The sequence below is a fragment of the Chelonoidis abingdonii genome, chromosome 10 (genome assembly GCF_003597395.2).
Source record: "Chelonoidis abingdonii isolate Lonesome George chromosome 10, CheloAbing_2.0, whole genome shotgun sequence".
In the NCBI taxonomy this organism is placed as follows: Eukaryota; Metazoa; Chordata; order Testudines; family Testudinidae; genus Chelonoidis; species Chelonoidis abingdonii.
The window spans coordinates 80,699,155-80,718,898 of NC_133778.1; the positions used below are offsets into that span (position 1 = coordinate 80,699,155).

Below are 19,744 nucleotides of genomic sequence, written 5' to 3' on the forward strand. Positions count from 1 at the left end.
GCCAGGGGGGCAGGCTCTGCCCTTGCAGCTGTGGGCCAGTGAAAGCTCAAAAGCTCCAGGAGCTGCCACAATCCAGAGGGGCTTTGCCCCCCCACCCGCATTCCCCAAATTGCCAGGACCCCTGGGTGAAACCAGTCCAGAGAGCAACAGCCAGGCCAGGCTGATCTCCCCCTCCCACTCCCCCTGGGGGTCCCTTCGCTGCACAGAGGGTTCAGTCTCATTCCCCCAGCCCCTCCCCTCTGGGGGCTGGGCAGGAGGGGGCTCTTCTCCTTCCCCTACTGCCTCTTCCTGGGGGCCGGGGAGGGTCCCCATTAACACCTGCTCCCCCCAGGTGGGACCAGGTGCTGCTGAACCAGCCAGGCACGGGCTGTGTGGGGCAAAACACATGTTGGGGGGGGTCCCCCCCTCTGCAACTTGGGAGGGGTGCTTCCCACCCTAGGCAGAGCGGAGAGGCTGGCCGCTCAGGGTGTCTGGATCTCGTGGCTGGATGTGTTATCCCACCCGGCACTCCTGGGGAAAGCTCGCAGCCCCATGGGAGCTCTTGTGACATCCCTACTGCCCCCCTGCCCCGGCCACAGCCACACTCTGTGAATGGTGAATGCACTTTAATCGCCCCGTGGGCGGCTCAGGAAGGGCCTGGCAGCCCCCCCGCTGCTCAGTCCGCCAGCAGGCTGCGGCTCACCTCTGGGAAGAGCCTGAAGAAGGCCTGGAAGGAGAGAGGCAGAGATCAGGGCTGGGGCCAGGGAGCCGCGGGGGGGTGGTGGAAAGGGGAACAGCTGCTCCCAGTTCAGTTATACAAGCATTACCATGGCAACCAGCTAGTCACTTAGTGCGGGATGATGTTGCCATAGTAACCAATCACTGACTCAAGGCCATGGCAGGTTGCTATGGTAACCATTCACGGATGAAAGTGGCCAGGAAGGGGCTGGAACGGGGGCGGGGGTCAGGGAGAGCAAGGGCAGCAAGACCCGGCTGGATTGTCCACAGAGCGTCAGCACGTGTGTGAGGTGGGGCGGGGGGAGGGGTGCAGGGGACCCCTGCACTTACCCTGAAGCACCCTGAGATTGACGGGATCGGGGGGAGGGGGGCTTGGAGGGCTCAGTGCAGGGGACCCTGGCTTCTGCTGTCCCCAGAGGTGTAGGGGTGCAGGATGGGGCATGGTCTCACCTGGAAGAGGGCGATGATCTGCAATCCCTGGAGCTGTAGGGGTGCGGGGGCACAGGGGGATGGGGGCGAGGGTGTGGGGGGATGGCTACAGGGGGATGGGCTGCAGTGGTGCGGTGCAGGAATGCAGGGGATGGCTCAGCGGTGGGGTGTGGGGGGCACAGGGCACAGCTCTCACCTGGAAAGAGGGTGATGCTCTGCAGTCGCTGTAGCTGTAGGGTGTGGGGGGCCAGGTGCAGGAGGACGGGGTGCAAGGGGATGGGTGCATGGGGACCAGGGGGTGAGGAGACAGGGTGTGGGGTAGAGGAGTCCAGGGGGATGGGCTGCAGCAGGTGGGTGCGGGAGCTGCAGGGGATGGGGTGCGGGGCGCACTCTCACCTGGAAGAGGGTGATGCTCTGCGGCACGCGGGAGCTGTAGGGGTGCAGGGGGACAGGGTGTGGGGATGGGGTAGAGGGGTGCAGGAGGTAGGGTGCAGGGGGATGGGCTGCAGCAGATAGGGTGCGGGAGCTGCAGGGGGTGTGGGGGAGCGCTCTCACCTGGAAGAGGGTGATGCTCTGCGGCACGCGGGAGCTGTAGGGGTGCAGGGGGACAGGGTGTGGGGATGGGGTAGAGGGGTGCAGGAGGCAGGGTGCAGGGGGATGGGCTGCAGCAGGTAGGGTGCGGGAGCTGCAGGGGGTGGGGTGCGGGGGAGCGCTCTCACCTGGAAGAGGGTGATGCTCTGCAGCACGCTGGAGGTGCAGCACATCTCGCGGATCGAGTGCATGGCCAGCTGTGGGCAGCCGATGTCCAGGACTCGCAGCCCCAGGCGGGAGGCCAGGATGGGCCCAATGGTGGTGCCGCAGGGCACGTCGTTCCGCACCATGAACTCCTGGGACGGGCAGAAGGGCAAGGAGCGGGGTGGGGGACAGGAGTCAAGACCATTCCCCCAGCTCCCATCAGCGCCTTGGGGAGTGTCACGAATCCCCCACTTGGTCACAGGGAGCAGCCCCAGACAGGCTGGGCTCCCAGCTAATCACGGCCTTGGCATTCAGCTAACGAGCCCGGATAACGACCAGCTCCCTCGGGGCTCAGTGCAGACCTGCCATGCTGGAGCCGGTGAGTCGCCAGAGGCAGGCCCCATTCCCTGGCCTGCCCCCCGAGTGACTCGGCCAGAGAGGGGGCACTCAGACCCCTCCTGGTTGCCATGGAAACCCTGGGCCAATGGCGAGCATGGAGGGAGGGGATGGCATGGAAGGGGCAGTGCAGGGTGAACCTGCCCCTAGGGAATGGGGGCGCCTGGGCCCATCTCTTCCCTCCCTGCTGGCCCTTGGCCTAGGCTGGGGTGTCCTCTCCCTCGCCCTGCATTTAGCCCTGGGGGTCTCAGCTCGGCAGCCAGCGGCACAGACACCCAGGGCGCGGGGGGTCTCCAAGCCCTGCTGTCCCGCTGGGGGGCAGCAAGGGGTGCACACCAGCACCCCCTGTGGACGAGTGTGGGAATGTTCTGGAGCTTGCTGTAGGAACGAGCGTGGGGTGTTCTCCGGCCTGTGCCGGACAGGGGGTCACCCAGGTGCCTTCTGGAATATTCCAGCTCTGGGCCTATCCCCTTGGCAGCGCCCTCCCATGGGGGCAAAGACCTGCTGGGCTCCTGGGGACACGGAGATCAGGCCAGGCCCTCGGGGGACAGCTCTGGGGGTGCCTGGGCTGGAACCAGCACCTCTGAACATTGACACCTACGGCAAGTTACAGCCCCGCATGCCTCTCTGCAGGCCGAGCTGGAGAACAAAGCAGAAGGGACGGAAGAGAGGCCAGAGCGGTAGGGGAGGCCAGCCCCAGGGAGCCGGGCACGGGGCTCCATCACCAGGAACTCAGGAAGGAATCCTATAGAAAGTGGAACCAAACGAAGGACTAAGAAGCATGGAACAGCCCACGCCTGAGCCAGACAGGCTGAGCTCACAGAGCAGGGGACACGTCCAGGCAGCAAGAGGAGGCGCAAGAGAAAGACGAAGGGAAGAGAAGGGAAGGGCAGGTCCTATGCTGAGCGAGGAAGGAGCTGATAACTGGTGCTCAGGAAGCTGAGGTGTTTCATGTCTATTTTGCTTCAGGCTTCACTAGAAAGATTCACGGTGACCAGACACTCCGCACAGTTACTGTGAGCAACAAGGGGGAAGGAACGAGCAGGTTAGTGATGATTTGGAGGAGTCGGACGTATTCAGGTCAGCAGGGGCTGTGCCATTCAGCCACGGCTACTTAAGGAGTTGGCTGAAGCAATCTGGGAACCGGTAGCGACCATCTTTGAAAGCTCCTGGAGGGCTGGAGAAGGGCAGATGTAAAAAGGGGGAGGAAGAGAACCCGGGGGGTTACAGACCCTTCAGACTCACTTCCAGACCTGGGGAGATCCTGGACCAAAGCATGAAACAATCGGTTTGTCAGCACCCGGCGGCTAATGGGGTTAGAAGGAGCAGCCACCATGGGTTTGTCAAGAACAAATCCTGGCAAACCACCTCCCCTCCTCCTTTGACAGGGTCACTGGCCAGTGGCTGGGGGAAGCAGTGGACATGATCTATCTGGATGGTAGTACCAGCTTTTGGCACAGTCCCACGTGACATTCTCCTAAACAAACTAGGGCCATGGGGTCTAGATGAGATTCCTGTCCGGTGGGTGCACCACTGGCTGAAAGGCCGCACCCTAAGAGTAGTTATCCAGGGTTCATTGTCAAACTGAGAGTGTTTATCTAGGGGGGTTCTGCACGGGTCAGTCCTGGGTCTGGCACTATTCAATATTTTCAGTCATGACATGGATAATGGAGTGGAGAGGCTGCTTATGAAATGTGCAGACGACCCCAAGCTGGGAGAGGTCGCACGCACTTTGGAGGCAGGATCAGAATCCAAAGCGACCTTGACAACTGAGAACTTGTCTGAAATCAGGAAGATGAAGTCGATAGAGACAAGTGCAAAGTACTACACGTAGGGAGGAAAACTCAGCTGCACAGGTACAAACTGGGCACTAACTGGCTCGGTGGTAGCACCGCTGGACAGGATCTGGGGTTACGGTGCATCACGAACTGATGCGGTTGAAAGATCTCATGAACAGGAGCGTCGTATGTAAGACCCTGGAGGTAACGGTTCTGTTCGGCCTGGCACGGTGAGGCCGCAGAGGCAGTGTGTCCCCAGCTCTGCGAGTCGCACGTTACGGAAGATGGGGACAAGCTGGGGAGAGTCCAGTGCACAGCAACAAACCTGATCAAAGGTTTAGAAGCAGCTGACCCAAGAGCCTGGACATGTCCAGTGTGCAGAAAGGAAGCCTGGGAGGCCTGCGAACTGGCTTCCAGTACATTGCGGGCTGTTCTAAAGAGGGTGGGGATCAGTTGTTCTCCGTGTCTAGTGAAAGCAGGACAAGCAGCAATGGGCTTAATCTGCAGCCAGGGGGACGGAGGTTAGCGACTGGGAAAAGCTTTCGAGCGCTCAGGGGAGTCATGCTCCAGAGCAGGCTCCCGGGGGGCTGGGGAATCCCTGTCGTCAGAACAGGCTGGACAAAGCCCTGCCCCGATGCTCCGGTTCCCTTGGTGCAGTCCCAGAGCAGGGAATGGGATGTGACGACATCTCAAGGGCCCCTCATGGCTGTGATCCCAGGCCTGCACCTCCCACCCCAACCCAACTGCTGCCAGGTGCCCCAACTATGGTCACCTGTTATCCCAGGGCTGCCCGGCCTCACTGCAGACATCGGCTGGGAGCACTGCACCCCCAGGGCTGCCTGGCCTCACTGCAGACACTGGCTGGGAGCATTGTACCCCCAGGGCTGCCCGGCCTCACTGAGTACACCGGCTAGGAGCACTGCACCCCCAGGGCTGCCTGGCCTCACTGCAGACACCAGCTGGGAGCACTGTATCCCCAGGGCTTCCCGGCCTCACTGTGTACACCGGCTAGAAGCACTGCACCCCCAGGGCTGCCCGGCCTCACTGCAGACAAAGACTGGGAACACTGCACCGCCAGGGCTGCCTGGCCTCACTGCATACACTGACTAGGAGCACTGCACCCCCAGGGCTGCCCGGCCTCACTGCAGACACCGGCTGGGAGCACTGCGCCCCCAGGGCTCCCTGACCTCACTGTGTACACTGACTGGGAGCACTGTGCCCCCAGGGCTGCCTGACGTCACTGCAGATGCTAGCTGGGAGCACTGCACCTCCAGGGCTGCCCGGCCTCACTGTAGACACCAGCTGGGAGCACTGCACCCCCAGGGCTGCCCAGCCTCACTGCAGACACTGGCTGGGAGCACTGCGCCCCCAGGGCTCCCTGACCTCACTGTGTACACTGACTGGGAGCACTGCACCCCCAGGGCTGCCTGGCCTCACTGCAGACACCGGCTGGGAGCACTGCGCCCCCAGGGCTGCCTGACCTCACTGTGTACACTGACTGGGAGCACTGCACCCCCAGGGCTGCCTGGCCTCACTGCAGACACCGGCTGGGAGCACTGCACCCCCAGGGCTTCCCGGCCTCACTGTAGACACTGGCTGGGAGCGCTGCGCCCCCAGGGCTCCCTGACCTCACTGTGTACACTGACTGGGAGCACTACGCCACCAGGGCTGCCTGGCCTCACTGCAGACACCAGCTGGGAGCACTACACCCCCATGGCTGCCAGGTGTCACTGCAGATACCGGCTGGGAGCACTGCACCCCCAGGGCTGCTTGGCCTCACTGCAGACACTGGCTGGGAGCACTGCGCCCCAAAGGGGAGAACAAAGCCTCCTGCAGGTATCTGGTCACACAGAGAACAGGTGCATCAGTGCCTGAAGACCCAGCGTGGGAGTCTTGGGGGCCCTCATGGGGCACTCCTGGGAGGCTGGGCACAAACCAGACCCTGTGGTTCCCTGACATGGAGGTTTCCCAGGCAGGGAGGCCATTCTACCAGGGGCGTGACCCATCCAGGGCCACAGCCCATGAGAGCAGGGCAGGGCACTTACCTGCAGGGGGACGTTGACGCGGCCCGCGATCTCCCGGATCACCGCCTCGGTGACGGCCGTGGAGGCATAGCGCTGGTTACTGTTCACCTTGATCACGGGGCCCTGCGCAAACACCCAGACTCAGTCTGGCACTGACCCCCAGCTGGGAGGGCAGCGCCCCCTGGCAGCAGGATCTGCCTCAGCTCCCGGCAAAGCTCCCTGTCTTTGGCCTCCCTTAGCTGGGGTGTGGCACTGATGTCCTGTGACTGGCGGGGATAAGGTCCTTCCCCAACCCCCCCAGAGCTCCTATGCTCTGCAGCCCCTCCCCCAACGGAGCGCCGGCTGGGCCACGCACCTGGGAATCCCACGGGGGCAGGCGTGAGGCTCAGCACAGGCCCACGGGGTCTCAGAGCAGCCTGGGATCCGGGCCCCCAGGCAGCTGTACGGAGCCAGGCGAACACTGGGGAAGGGCCCTGGATCCCAAGAGCCTGGCTCTTGCCAATGGGTGCAGGGAGAGCTCCCCCCAGCCCCCGCCCCGAAGGAGCCCCAGGAAGCAGGCTGCACTCACCTTGTGGAAAGCTGGCCGGTGATTCTCCTCATGCTTGTCCCTGCAAGAGAAGCTGAGTGTTACTCCTGGTTCGTCTGCCGGCCCCATTTGCTCCCCAGCCAGCCCCGAGCCTAGGGGTCAAACTGCTCCCCCCACCCGCCCCGCAGGCTTCACGTGCCACCCCCCGGTCACTCACAGGTAGTTGGGGTGTGCGGCGTGGGCCATGTCAGCGCTGATCAGGTAGGACTTGGCCAGGGCCTCCTCGAAGGCCGTCAGGTTCTGGGGCGTGGCCGAGATGCGGCGCAGCACCAGCTCTGTCAGCAGAGACTCAGCGCCCTGCGCGCTCTCCGACCCCACCTGCAGGGAGGGCTGGTCAGTGTGGCTGGCAGCAGGGGGGCTCCCACCCCACCCCCAGGGCAGCCCATTTGTGGCTTGCCCCAGGACCAAACGGGAACGACGCCCCGTTCCTGGCCCCACGTCCCAGCAGGAGCCAGATCCCTGCTCCAGATCCCCCACCTCCTGCTCTGCCTTGGAAAGAGGTTGCAGCCCCCGGATAGTGCAGCTCCCCCAGCTGCGCCGGTGCCCCTCTATCCTGACCCACAGCCCCCTGCTAGCCCAGCCCTGGGCTCCCCCCGTGATGTTACTGACATGAACTGGGACCACATAGATCATTGTTGCAACCAAGGTCCTGCAGTGGCACCAAATCTTGTATAAAGGGAGTCATATAAGGTGTCTAAGACCAGGTTATGATTATGCTGTCTGTGTGCATGTATCATTTTGTAGTTGAAGTTATGAGTATTGGCTCTATACTGTCTGTACTTCAAACTTGTGCTGTGCTTCTGGGTGACACCCCAGACAAGTTGGGGTTAGCTCTGCCTGGCCTGCTTGATGGCCCATTAAGGACCATCAGCGACACAACTGACCCACTGAGAGAAGCAGATACACCATGTGACTCAGCAAGGCAGGGACATGCCTATGGACAGAACTTTATGCGTGTGCATGCATAATTAATGAGCCATGCATATTTTTTAATTGTTTTGTGCAGAAAAAAGCTTCTGCCAAAATGTTCCTGCAGTTCTGCTTTTTGCCCACCAGAGGGTGCTGTGGCACAAGAACAGAGCAGCAGCTCCAGGCCAGCAAGGAAAGAGAAAGAGCCTGCCTTCTTCACGGTGGGCCAGGTCAGGGGCTGTGGGGAAGACAGACAGCGTGGCGTGCTGGAGGGGATGGTCATATTGGGGCTCATAAGGGCTAGTGGGGGAGAACAGACTGGGGCAGGGGCTGAATGGGAGTGGAGGCACAAGGCTATGGGGAGAGGGAGGTGCAGGGCTACATGGTGATGAGGGGAGGGGGTGCAGAGCTACATAGCGACAGGGGAGTGGCTGGGGAGCACAGAGACTCATGGGGACAGGGGAGGGGGTACAGGGATACCTAGGGATGGGAGTGGCTGAGTCGGGGCACAGAGACACATGGTGGCAGGGGAAGGGGTGCAGGACCACATGGGGACAGGAGGACATGTGCCTAACACAATGGGCAAGGCTAGGGGTTAGCCAAGGTCCGCATGGGGAAGCTCCCTAACGATCTCTCCCTGTCCCACAAAAAAACCTGTCCCATACTTTTCACACCCATACTCAACAACCCTCCAAGTTCACACTGAGGATCCTTCCCAGCAATTTACTTCCCTCTCCCTTAGCTCCTGCGTTACCCCTGACTCCCCCAAGCTTTTGCTCTGCTTCTGAGGGGTGCGGGAAATATGGTTCTGTACGGTAGTTTAAATGAATTATTGCTCAGAGTCTTGTATTAATACTCCAAGTAAGGAATCTGTTTGTCAAAAAACATTTCCTGAATCTTTTTTGTTGTCTGTATTGTTGCAGACAGACTTGCTGACAGGTATTTTGAAATAAATGACCAAAAATAATTGAAACTGGCGTGATTATATTGTGTTAGTTTGACAAATAAAATATACAGAATTTTAAAATATTGTACGCAGAATTTTTATTTTGGTGCAGAATTCCCCCAGGAGTAGGGTGTGTGTGGGGGGGGACGGTTTGCTCTCAGGGAGGCTAAGAGACATTGATGTGAATGTCGTCTGGCTGTCTGAGCAGGGATAGGTCATTAAAAAATACTGGGGTGGTGCCTGATCCCAGATCAATGGGGAATCCCAGAAGACAACGGCAAAGCCAGTTACAAGACACCGACACCCACAACCAGCGCCTGAGAGGGGGTGGATTTCCCCATCTCCCCCAGGCAACATCCTGCAGCTGGAGGACAGAGGACGGGGGAGGTGTACAGTAAGGGATCAGAGCTGGCTGCTGGCAGGAGTGGGGCTCACCTGGACTCTGCTGAAGGAGGCCAGACAGAGACAGACGGAGCCTGAACAAGGGGGTTCACTACAGCGGAACTGGGCTCTGGCTGACCAGAACGGATGATGCTTTAACCTTTAGTTCTCTGGGCTGAGCTAAAGGCGCCCTGTGCTGCGTCCAGGTGACTAATCACCCACCTGTCAGCCCATGCTGGCTGCGTGTCCCTGCAGACACTGGCGGAGGGGGCGCTGCCCCGCAAGATAGTACAAGTCTCCCTCGGGGTCTGTCTCAGGGGGACTTGCTGCCCGGGGCTCGCGGGGCAGGGGGGAAGAGGGGAGCTGCAGGCCCAGGGGTCCAGCCCCAGGAGGCAGTGAAGCCGCGTGGCTTCCCCTGGAGAAGTGAGATCTCTTGGGGGCCTGTTCCCATGCTGGGGCCCTGGCCCTGATCCTGGGGGTCCAGGACACCCAACATGGGGTGAGTGGTGCCTGGGCTATTCCCCTGCAGGTGCAGAGAAAGGCACCAGAGGCGGCTGCACTGGGAATCTCTGGACATGGTGGGTGGGGGTGGGGAGAGAGAAGCTGGATCTGCCCCTCCCAGTCTCCGCCCCGCTGGAGGGCGATGTGCTGTGAAGCGCTTCAGGAGGGAGAAGGGCGCAGGTTCCCCTCCTCCCCCACAATCTCCCCACCCCGCAGCTCAGCTCTAGCTGGGGCACGTCACCGCCCCCGCTCCGCTCACCTCCTCGTTGTCGTACAGCGCGATCAGGCGGACGTTGGGCTCCTGGGAGAGGGAGTCGAGAGCCTCGCAGGAGTTGATCAGGGCCTGCAGGGGACAGAACATGGGGCTGAGCGGGGGCATTCCTGGGGGCAGAGCCCCCAGAGCCACAGCACCCGCCGAGTGAGCGCCGGGCAAACAGCCCCTACACGTGCCCAGTTCCGCTGCTGTCCTGCCAGAAGGGGAGTCCCCACTGGGCCCCACCCCTCAGAGAGAAGCGCAGAGCAGCGGGTGAGGTGGGACATGGCCCCCCCCAGTGCAGCCCCCCCACTCACCTGCAGGGCGCAGTAGCAGCTGTGCAGATTGTCCAGGCGGGGGGAGAAGATGAACTCGTCAAAGGCGCCGCCTAATGTCTGAAACGAGATGAGGAAAAGGGACCCATCACCTGGGCTGAAGAGGCTAGCGGAGCCAGGCAGTCCCGTCCCAGCAGGGCTCTGGGCCCAGTTCCCCCCGCGCTGTGCCCCTGTACGTACGTACAGAGCCAGGTGCTCGGCCACTGCCCCACCATGCCCTGGGCAAGCACCACCCTCCAGGAGTGGGGCTGAGGGGTACCGGTGCCCTGGGGAGCCGGCTTCTGCCCCAGCTGCACTGCCTGAGGCCTGATCCCTGATCCTTAAACAATCAGTTTCACACATACAGACTGGGAAGAGACTGTCTAGGAAGAGTATGGCAAAAGAGATCTAGGGAGGTGTCGATAGTGACCACAAGCTAAAATATGAGTCACAGCTGTGTACTGTGGGCAAAAAGCAAACGTGTATTTCTGAGGTGAATTAACAGGGGTGGGTTGTAACAGCACGAGAAGTCATTTCTTCCGCTCCCTACTTCTGCGCTTGGTTAGGCCTCAGCTGGAGTATTGGTGGTCCAGTTCTGGGCCACTCGGCGTTTCAAGAAAAGCTGTGGAGAAATTGTGAGAGGGTTCTAGAGAAGAGCAACAAGATGATTAAAGGTCTAGAGAACATGACCTATGAAGGAGCTGAAAGAACTGGGTTTGTTTAGTGGGGAAAGAGAAGACTTGAGGGGGACATGATAGAGTCTTTAGGTATCTAAAAGGGTGTTTTCATCAGGGGAGGGAGAAAACTTGTTCACCTTAGCCTCTAAGTACTAGAACAAGAGCAATGGGCCTTAAACTGCGCAAGGCGAGATCTAGGCTGGGACATTAGAAAAGTTCCTAACTGTCAGGGTAGTTGTGTTAGGAACTGGGACTCTCTTAATGTTTGCTCTGAATACTGTGTTGTGCCTCAGATTCCCCTAGCGTCTTAAGTATTCTAGGTGTGGGGATAAGGGGTGTGTGATTGCTACAGAGGGAAGGGGCCAGTGCCCCTAAAAATGCCTGGCACTCGTGCCTCCTAGCAACTGATGCCTGGGGCCCCTCCTCTGCAAAGGATGACCAGCTAGAAGATAGTTGAAGACAAAGGAACAGGTGACCTCCTGGCCCAGCCCGGGGAAAAGGAGCTGAAGCCGAGAGGATGGGGACTGCAGGCTGGAGGGAGGTGAGTCTGGAACCTACCTAGGGATGATGATCAAGGAGTAGAAGTTGCCAGAACCTAGACGAGGTCTGCTCACTGCAGGGCCCCCACAAGTATGGACACGGCGAGGGGCCCTGGATTCGCCGTATCTACCAAGCTCTGTATTTAGACCCTGTTCCCTGTCATCGAAATAAACCTCTGTTGCTGGCTAAGTCACGTCTGACATGCAAAGTGGAGGATGCAGAACCCTTAGTGGCTCCGGGACCACCGCCTGAGTGGGCTCGCTGTAGGAAAGCACACGGGGGGGCAGGAGGTCTGAAATGCTCCAAGGAAGAGACCCAGGAGGTCGAAGACGTGTGAGCTTACTTGCCTGAACAAGTCTGCTCCGAGGGAGAGGAGCGGGACTACTTAAATCCCAAAGTCCTGGACTGCTTGTGGGGAGCAGGTGCAGAGCCGCCCAGGGACTCTGTCATAGTAGTTAAACACTGGAATAAATTGCCTAGGGAGGTTGTGGAATCTCCATCTCTGGAGATATGTAAGAGTAGGTTAGATAAATGTCTATGCGGGATGGTCTAGACAGTATTTGGTCCTGCCATGAGGGCAGGGGACTGGACTCGATGACCTCTCGAGGTCCCTTCCAGTCCTAGAATCTATGAATCCCAGCTCTGCTTGGGGATTGCCCTGGGGCTCTGCTGCAGGGAGTGGGGGGCACAAGCTGGGGACTGGCTCAGCTGGGATGGGATCTCAGGGCATGTGTGGATGAGCCGTGGGTCATCCAGCCATGCCAGACTCCCGAGCGCTCACTCCCGGACGTCTGGGGCTGCAGACGTTCAGCCTGAGGGCGCAGACACCAGCCCCTGGAGGCTGGGGGGCCCGCAGCAGAGGCTGCTCCCAGGGGAAGTGCACAGCAGGCATATTGGCCCCTGCAGGCCCCAGGAGGGAGCTGGTGGGGTGAAGGGCAGTGGGGGACGGTGGAGCCAAGGGCAGGGACCCCCAGTCGCCATCAGCCTGCTCGCAACCCTGGCCACAGAGATGTATCCACGTGGGAATTTACTGTAGTGTTTGTAGCAGGCCGGTGTGCCTCAGTTTCCCCATACATGGCCATGGCGACCCAGCGGGGAACAGGGATTACATTTGCTCTCCGGGCCCACTCAGAGACGGGGGTGTGGGGAGTCCTTAAGGAAAGAGCCCAGCTTGAGAACAAAGGCCTGGGAGGGGGGATAAGGGCTGGCCTCTGGCTGGAGGCTCCCCCACCTGGGAACTGACTTTGGAGGAAGACAGACTGAGCCTGGGGCTCCTCACAGCTGGGCTGGGCTCTGGGCGACCAGCATGGACCGAGCTTTGACCTCCCTAAGGGCTTCCTGCGCTGTGCCAGGTGACTAATCCCATGCCTGAGGGACAGCCCTGGCTGAGTGCACCAATCCCCGAGGAGCGGACGTGCTGCGCCCAGGGGTCTGTCTCAGCCAGACGCGCTGGGCAGAGCACACGGCCTGGGGCAGGGGGGCGCTGAGGCCGCAGGGCTGACCCTGAAGGAAGAGTGAGACCCCTTGGGAGGGACATATGGAAGAGGTTCCCCCAAGGGCCTGTAAGCCCCGATCCTGCGGCTCCGCGACAGGCAGTGTTAGCGGTGGGATGCTAAACGCAGCAGGACGAGGGGAGTGACAGGAAACAGCGAGAAAATGGCGCGAAGCCACTGCCCAGAGCAGGACTCGCAGCCCTGGGCCTGGAGGGGGGTTACGCGTGGGCTGGAGGAGGAGGAGTGGTCCAAGAAGCAGGTCCCAGGCCCAAGCAGGGCGCCAAGCAGGTCCGAGAGCGACAGAGGCAGCAGCAGGGCTGGTCCCTGGTGCCCACCGCCAGATCGGAAACGGGGGTCACTGGAGCTGGGAGCTGCAGCCGGAGCAGCAGAAATACGAGGTTGGGGACCGAGCCAAGCAGGAACTGGAGAAGCCGAGGGGCAAGAGGCCTCACCAAGAGGTCAGTGTGGAAAGGCCCCAGGGTGCCAGTTCTGCAGGGAGCCTAGATACCAAACTGCTGCCCAGTTTAAGGGGGGCAGGAGGGTGTACATGCCGACCTCACTGCCTTTGGAAAGGCTTGTGGTGGGAACCAGGCTGTCTCACCCCCTAACTTGGCCCGGAGCCATGGGGCGCACGGCCAGACGGACGGGTGGAGACAGGGGCTAGGAGCTGTCTACATGGACACACTGCAGCATTTGCTGTGAGACCAGCCCTGTCTGGGCAGCCTGAGGACTCGCTAGGGAACTGGCTGAGACTGACTCAGAGCAACGTGGTAGCCAGCCAGACACCAGGACTTCCCCACCCCTGGGCACCCAGGCTGAGCAAATCCTCCAGCTCCAAAACAAAGGACTGGAAGGGTGTGCGGGGGAGGCACCCTCCTCCTGAGCAGCACACTGCTCCCTCCCAGTGTGGGTCTCAGCTGGACTTGCCCAGGGTGCAGCAGGAGGCTGGTGCCCACAGGCCCAGTCCAGGAGGTGGGAGAAGAGTGGGATCCCAGGGGGCCTGGCACATCACACCAAGGGACTGACCCATAGCTGGGGGCATAGCCCCGATCCTGTGGATCTGTGACAACATGAAGGATGGCCCGTCTCCTCCCAATCCAGGCAGCTCATCAACAGCAGGGCAGGGCCCCTCGCAGCAGATTTTGCCCTCAGCCCTGTGCCAGTCAGTCTGGGTCCCGGGTACTCACTGCTGGCTGCGTATCTGCCAGACACAGCTCCAGCTCCACAATCTGCTCCGGCTTCACGCCCAGCTGGGAGCAGAGCAGGGACAGCAGGGCGGGGGCGTGCCGCTCTGTCTGGGGAGAGAGCAGAGCCCGCCAGGGGAGGTGAACGCCCTGCATGGGCCACGAGCCAGCCCCCCACCCCAGACCCCAGACCCCCTCCAGCTCTGCCAAGAACACTGCAGCTCCTGGCTGGGTTTCCCCCGGCATGCCCAGCAGGGGACACTCAGTGCCCAAACCCACCTGATGGGGAGCTGGGCTCTGACACCATCAGGAGCCCTCCTGCCTCACCTGCGCATCAGCAGCACAAGGAGCCCCAGCCTTGGGCGCCCCCTTCTCCAGCTCCTCCTGGATGGTAGTGGCCAGGATGGGCACCCTGCGGGGGAAAGGGCTTGGTCAGTCACCTGGGCATTTCCAACCCACTCGGCTGCTCCCGCGTCCTGGGGCAATCGCCGGAGCGAGCCTCTCCCCGGGGGCATCCTCACCCTGCTCCCCGGGGGCTCACCAGCTGACTGGCAGAGAAAGGGGGGTTGATACCCCTGGGAGTGACTGAGGGGGGAGCCCTGCCCCAGGCCTGCCATCTCTGTGTCCCCCATGGTACCCTGTGCTTCGCAGGCAGCCCCCCAGACAGGCCAGTCTGTGCCCTGGGGACACTGGGCTGTGAGCTGGCTGGGGAGGGCCCCGCCACACAGAGCAAGAGCAGGAAGCTCCACCAGCCTGCGGGAGCCCTCTCGGCACCCAGCCAGGACAGGCCCCTGGGGACAGCGCGGGGAAAGTTAGAGCCCATGCTCTGGTGTGGGATGGGGATGCCTGCCCCACGGAGCATTCCCGCTCAGGGCTCACAGATGCTGTTCTGTGTTGGGCCCAAAGCTCTCGTTAACGTTGCGCTGCAGGTGGATGGCCAGGTGGGGGATGCGCAGGACAGGCCGCTCCACCCACACCAGCCGCTGCTCCAGCCGCCCCACAGTCAGCTCCTGAAACAAAGCAGAGAGGGTGGGTCAGCAAGACCTTCCCAGGGCCCTCCCCTGTCCCCATCCACAGGAGTCAGCCCTTGTCCAGGGGAAGGACAGGCCTGGGGTGAGCCATCCACGGGGTGAGGGTCTCTGCCCGCCTGAGGCGTTCCCTCTGCACCTGTCCCCTCAGCTGCTCACCATGTGGGGTGAAGAGGGCAGCAGCGCAGGACCCCCACCCCACCCCTGCAGATGGGGAGGTGTGTGTTCCACGTGTGGGATAGGGAGTCGAAACCTGCTGACTTCCGAGGGGGAGTGTGGGTGCGACGGGCGGATGGACTCCAGGATCTGGGACCCGTGGACGGGAGCAGATCCCACCATGAGCTGAAACATGCAGACATGGAGCTGCAGGCCAGGAGTGGCTCCCAGCCCAGCCCAGACTCACCTTTATGATCACTCGCCCAGCCACAGTCAGGTCCCGGTCGAACCAGGTGCTCCAAATCCCACCTCCATAGGTCTCCACGCCCACCTGCACCAGGCCCACCTGGCCTCTCTTGGAGCGACGCTTCACCTGTGAGAGCGGCACCAGGTCACCAGCCAGCGGGGCCAGGCTCTGCCCACCAACGGGCACCTCCGGCTCAGCCACTGCCACCCAGGCACCGGCAGCAGCAGCGAGGAGGCCACCAAGGACAGGGCTCCGGGAGGACACATGAAACCAGGCCCTGGGGGTGGGAGAGCGAGGCTCCTTGATCTAATATCCCACTGAAAGGTGACAGGGCCAGAAAGAGCTAATTACCCCCCAGGCTGACCTGCCCCAGGGCCGAGCTTTAGAGCCCGGTTAGGAAGATCTGTCAATAACCAGAGCTGGGAAATGCAGCCGCATTGGTAGAGGCAGAAGGGGAGGTGTTAGCTCAGGGCTTGGGATGGCAGCAAACAAGGCTTGTCTATCGCTAGAGCTTTGAGTCAAAGATCAAAAAAGGAGTATTAACATTCAGGAAGATACTTGAGTGAAATGGTATTATTGTCTCTGTGTCTCTTTGCAGGTTGTGGTGACCTGTATCTGACTGTTTAATGGATAAATTACCCTGTGCTAATTGCCAGGATGTTTGGGAGAAGGAGAATTAAGCCTATTGTTTTCTCAGGCTAAAGGCCGCTGGAAACGTATAAGAACTTGGGACACAATTCTGCTTCATCTCAGATCTGCTTTGGGTTTCAAGAGGGGGAAACCTTAAGCCACAAGGATTGAGATCCCTAGTCACTGACTGGAGCCACCCTGAATATGGACATTGGACTATAACCTCTGGACTATTTCGAAAAGGACTTTTGGTGACTACGGTAACTCCTCGCTTCACGGTGCAGTTACGTTCCTGAAAAATGCGACTTTAAGTGAATACAATTTCCCCATAAGAATTAACATAAATGGGGGAAATTTTTTTCACCAGACAAAAAGCTATATATTAGATAGATACACACACACGATACGTCTTAAACAATTTAATACTGTTCACGGCCATGGTGACTGTGAAGTTTGGCTGAGGTGGAGTCAGAGGGAGGGATATTTCCTAGGGAGCCTTGCTGCTAAATGATGAACTAGAACGCGCTGAGCCCACAAGGGTTAACATTGTAGTTAATTTAGCCTCTCACACAAGGCAGCACGAACCCGAGGGAGGAAGACAGCATAGCAGACAGAGACGGACACACACCTTGTGTGTGGGGGAGAGAGATGCACACTGCCCCTTTAAGGAAGCTGACCCACTCTTCAGTGCCTTGTCTTTTTAAGGGAATCAGGAAGTTGAGACAGCAGCTGCTGCCCCAGGCTCTCCATGTCTCTCTCCGTCTGTGTCCCTTGCCTGCTCTATATGGAGAAAGGGTAAGCGGGGTGCAGGAGCAGGGAAGACGGGGACACCCTGACATTAGCCCCCCCCTTCTCCTCCTGCACCGCAAGCAGGAGCTCTGGGAACAGCTCCAAGGCAGAGGACAGGAGCAGCACATGGCAGCGGGGGGACGGACAGCTGCAACTGCTAACCTGCTGGGTGGCTGTAGCACACGGAACTTAAGGGAGTGGGGAGCTGATAGGGTGAGCTGATGGGGGGCTGCTGGTCCTCCCTGGTTCCAAGCTCCCACCAGCTCACTGCAATGGGCTGCTCTTCCTGCAAACAGTGGACAAAGCAGGCGGCTGCCAAACAATGTTAGAAGGTGGGACAAAGTGAGGGATTTTTTAATTTTTTCGTGGTTTTCCAATGTTTGCATGCGGGGGGGGGAGGGAGACTCAGTGTCCCTGGGTGTTAGTGGTTTAACCAGGGGAGGGGAGAGGGAGTCTGTGGGGACACAGGACTGAAGAGGGACTCGGGACCCCAGCCAATGGCCTGGAGGATGGAGACCCCAGAGACTGGTGACCTGGTGACCCGGAGACCCAGCTCAGGACTCACAGCCGGTTCTGGCCAGTGGGGGACAATGGGCTGCGGGGAGAGGACCCTAGTGACCTGACCAGCCAGTTCCAGCCAGAGGAGGGCAGAGAGGAGAGGAGGCCCAGAGGACCCTGTTTCCCTGGAGAGAAGCCAATGGACAGAGGGGCTTGGGGTATTGGAGGTCCAGCTAGGAAGCAGGGGGGCTCGGGGCTGGAGAGGGGGAGCAGGCAGAACCCAACTGTCTGCAGGGGGACTGGGATGTGCTGGGCTGAGGGAGGCCTGCCTTGTGGCCCTGAGAGTTTCCTGTGCTGGGTTCAACCCCCAATAAACCCTCCTGTTTTACGCTGGCTGAGAGTCACTCTGGTCTAGAGAACAGGGGGCATCATCCCCTTCGGGGGTGAGGAGGCCCGAGGGGTCCAGAGCGAGGGGACTCCCTGAGGGGCCCATGGCAGAGACAGATGTGCTAAGGCTCAGAGAGGTGCGGCTCCAGGAGGTAGAGGGGCCTGACCCCGAGAGAGAGTGGACTCCCAAAAAGGGCTGTCGCACTGAAAGGGGCACCCCCCACGAACCACATGGGGCCACGAGTGGGGACGATCTGTGAGTCCGTGACAGAAGGGAGCATTGCACAACTTTAAACAAGCATGTTCCCTAATTGATCAGCAATGTAACAATGTTAACTGGGATGACTTTAAGAGACGAGTTACTGCACAAGCTCATCTCTGCTATGTGTCTGAACCTCAAGAACTGAATTCAAGTCTGTCTGTAGATTGATCTTTCAAGCAACTCTCTCTCTCTTTTCTTTCTTAATAAATTTTAGTTTAGTTAATAAGAACTGGCTGTAGCGTGTATTTGGGGTAAAATCTAACTTATCATTGGACCTGGGCATGTGGCTGATCCTTGGGGGTTGGACGAACCTTTTCTTTATATGATGAGATAAAATTTTCAGTAATTATCATCATCTCTGCTGTGTGTGTCTGGCCGGAGGCCTGAGGCTGGGCACTGGAAGGGAACTGCGGGGTTTGGATTCTGAGGAACCAGTGAGGTGCTAGAGAAGCTGTTTTTTGCTGGTTGGTAAATCGAAGTATTGGAAGATCCACCAGCGTTTGGGGTTTGTCTGCCCCATTCTGTTCGCAGTTCACCCTGATTGAGTGACCTCAGCTGGCTCCCACGGGCACCATCGTCACACTGGCCCCCAGCAATCCCAGCCTGGGCAAGGCCTCAGAGCCTGGCAGAGCTGGGTGTCCAGCACCCGGCAGGGCAGGGGGCGCTCCAGGGGGCTGGGGGAAGGAATCCGGACAGAGGCCAGGGAGCGCTCCGGGCAGGGCGAGATGGAGCGGGTGATGGGGCAGGCAAGGATGGAGCCCCAGGGGAACCAAGTCAGGTCAGGCTGGACGCGCCCCAGGGGAACCAGAACGGATCCGGAGGAGGCAGCCGGCGTCCCGGGTGTAAGGGCTCCCTCACCCTGAGGCAGGGGCTGTCCGTGTGGGCGCCGATCAGACTGAAGCCGTTGCCAGGCTGGTACCGGCCCCCGATGGCGAAGGCGATGAGGGTGGAGTAGTTCCGGGTCACGAAGTACTGAGAGAAAAGGGGAGAGGCAGCAGTGTCAGCGTTAGCCTGAGCCCATCCCCATGGCGTCAGGGCTAGGACCCCCTCTGACCTTTCCTGGAGGTGGGGAGAAGTCGGGCTCACACCACCAAGCTGCCCCCTCCCACCACAAATGCACTGTGCCCCCAAAGAGCACCCCATGTCCCCAGCCCATGCCCCGGGCAGCCCCCTGCCCTACCTTGTGCTCGGGCTGGATGTCCCAGTGCTCAGCCTCCTTCAGCTCCCGGAACCCTGCCTGCAGCAGGCGGCTCCGGCACTCGGCAACCACTGTGGGGAACCACACAGACTGTCTGTACCCCAAAGCAACACCCTGCCCCCCAATTTGCCATGGTGAGAGGCTGATGAGTGCTTGGTACAAAGTCTGCCTTGGGAGGTGTCATTTTAAGTCTGGCTCTGTTGCCCAGTAATCTCCCCTTGGCTTGGACATGCTGTCACTGTATCTGGAGTTAGAACTGTAGCTGTGCGAGACACTGAACACACCCACCAGCAGCCTTTCAGGTACAGAACAAAGGCCAAGCGGTGCTGACGGCCCCCGGAGGGGAACACACACTCCCAAGGCTCACCCCAGGAACCAGGTCCGTGGAAACCTCTCGGCGAGAGCACTGTGGGACTCAGAGCGAAGGACCTTTCCCGCAAGCTGGAAGAAGCCATAAAAGGGGGGGAAGCGACACCCGCACTGGTCTCACTCCCCCCGCCCCCCAACTCAGCTCCTGGGAAGATGTCTGGAAAACCAAAGACTGCGTGAGGGAGGGGGCCCCAGGCAGGGGGAGGGGGGCCCAGCCTGTGCATGGAAGACTGCTGAGCTGTTTGTCCCAGCTGCATGAGCCACTGCTTGGTCCAGATCCTGTCTGGTTTACAACACAGAGCTTGCGGTTTGCTTTG

The 19,744-nt window shown here is 60.2% G+C and overlaps 1 protein-coding gene across 2 annotated transcripts; it reads right to left on the minus strand.

Annotated features, from left to right (window-relative positions):
* Positions 1–590: 590 nt before the first annotated feature.
* DNPEP (aspartyl aminopeptidase) lies at positions 591–19,528 on the minus strand. 2 transcript variants are annotated; one of them, XM_032791639.2, is made up of 14 exons: positions 19,426–19,528; positions 19,041–19,129; positions 18,719–18,832; positions 15,295–15,420; positions 14,743–14,873; positions 14,191–14,275; positions 13,867–13,974; positions 9,973–10,050; positions 9,662–9,745; positions 6,823–6,983; positions 6,648–6,687; positions 6,101–6,202; positions 1,866–2,033; positions 591–706 (listed from the first exon to the last, which is right to left on the minus strand). In XM_032791639.2, the coding sequence occupies exons 1-14, from the start codon at positions 19,511–19,513 to the stop codon at positions 656–658; spliced, it is 1,425 nt and encodes a 474-aa protein (XP_032647530.1). In that variant the 5' UTR covers positions 19,514–19,528; the 3' UTR covers positions 591–655. The 2 variants fall into 2 exon arrangements, with proteins under 2 accessions (XP_032647530.1, XP_032647531.1); XM_032791640.2 differs by lacking the exons at positions 591–706; positions 1,866–2,033; positions 6,101–6,202; positions 6,648–6,687; positions 6,823–6,983 and adding an exon at positions 8,623–8,962.
* Positions 19,529–19,744: the final 216 nt, after the last annotated feature.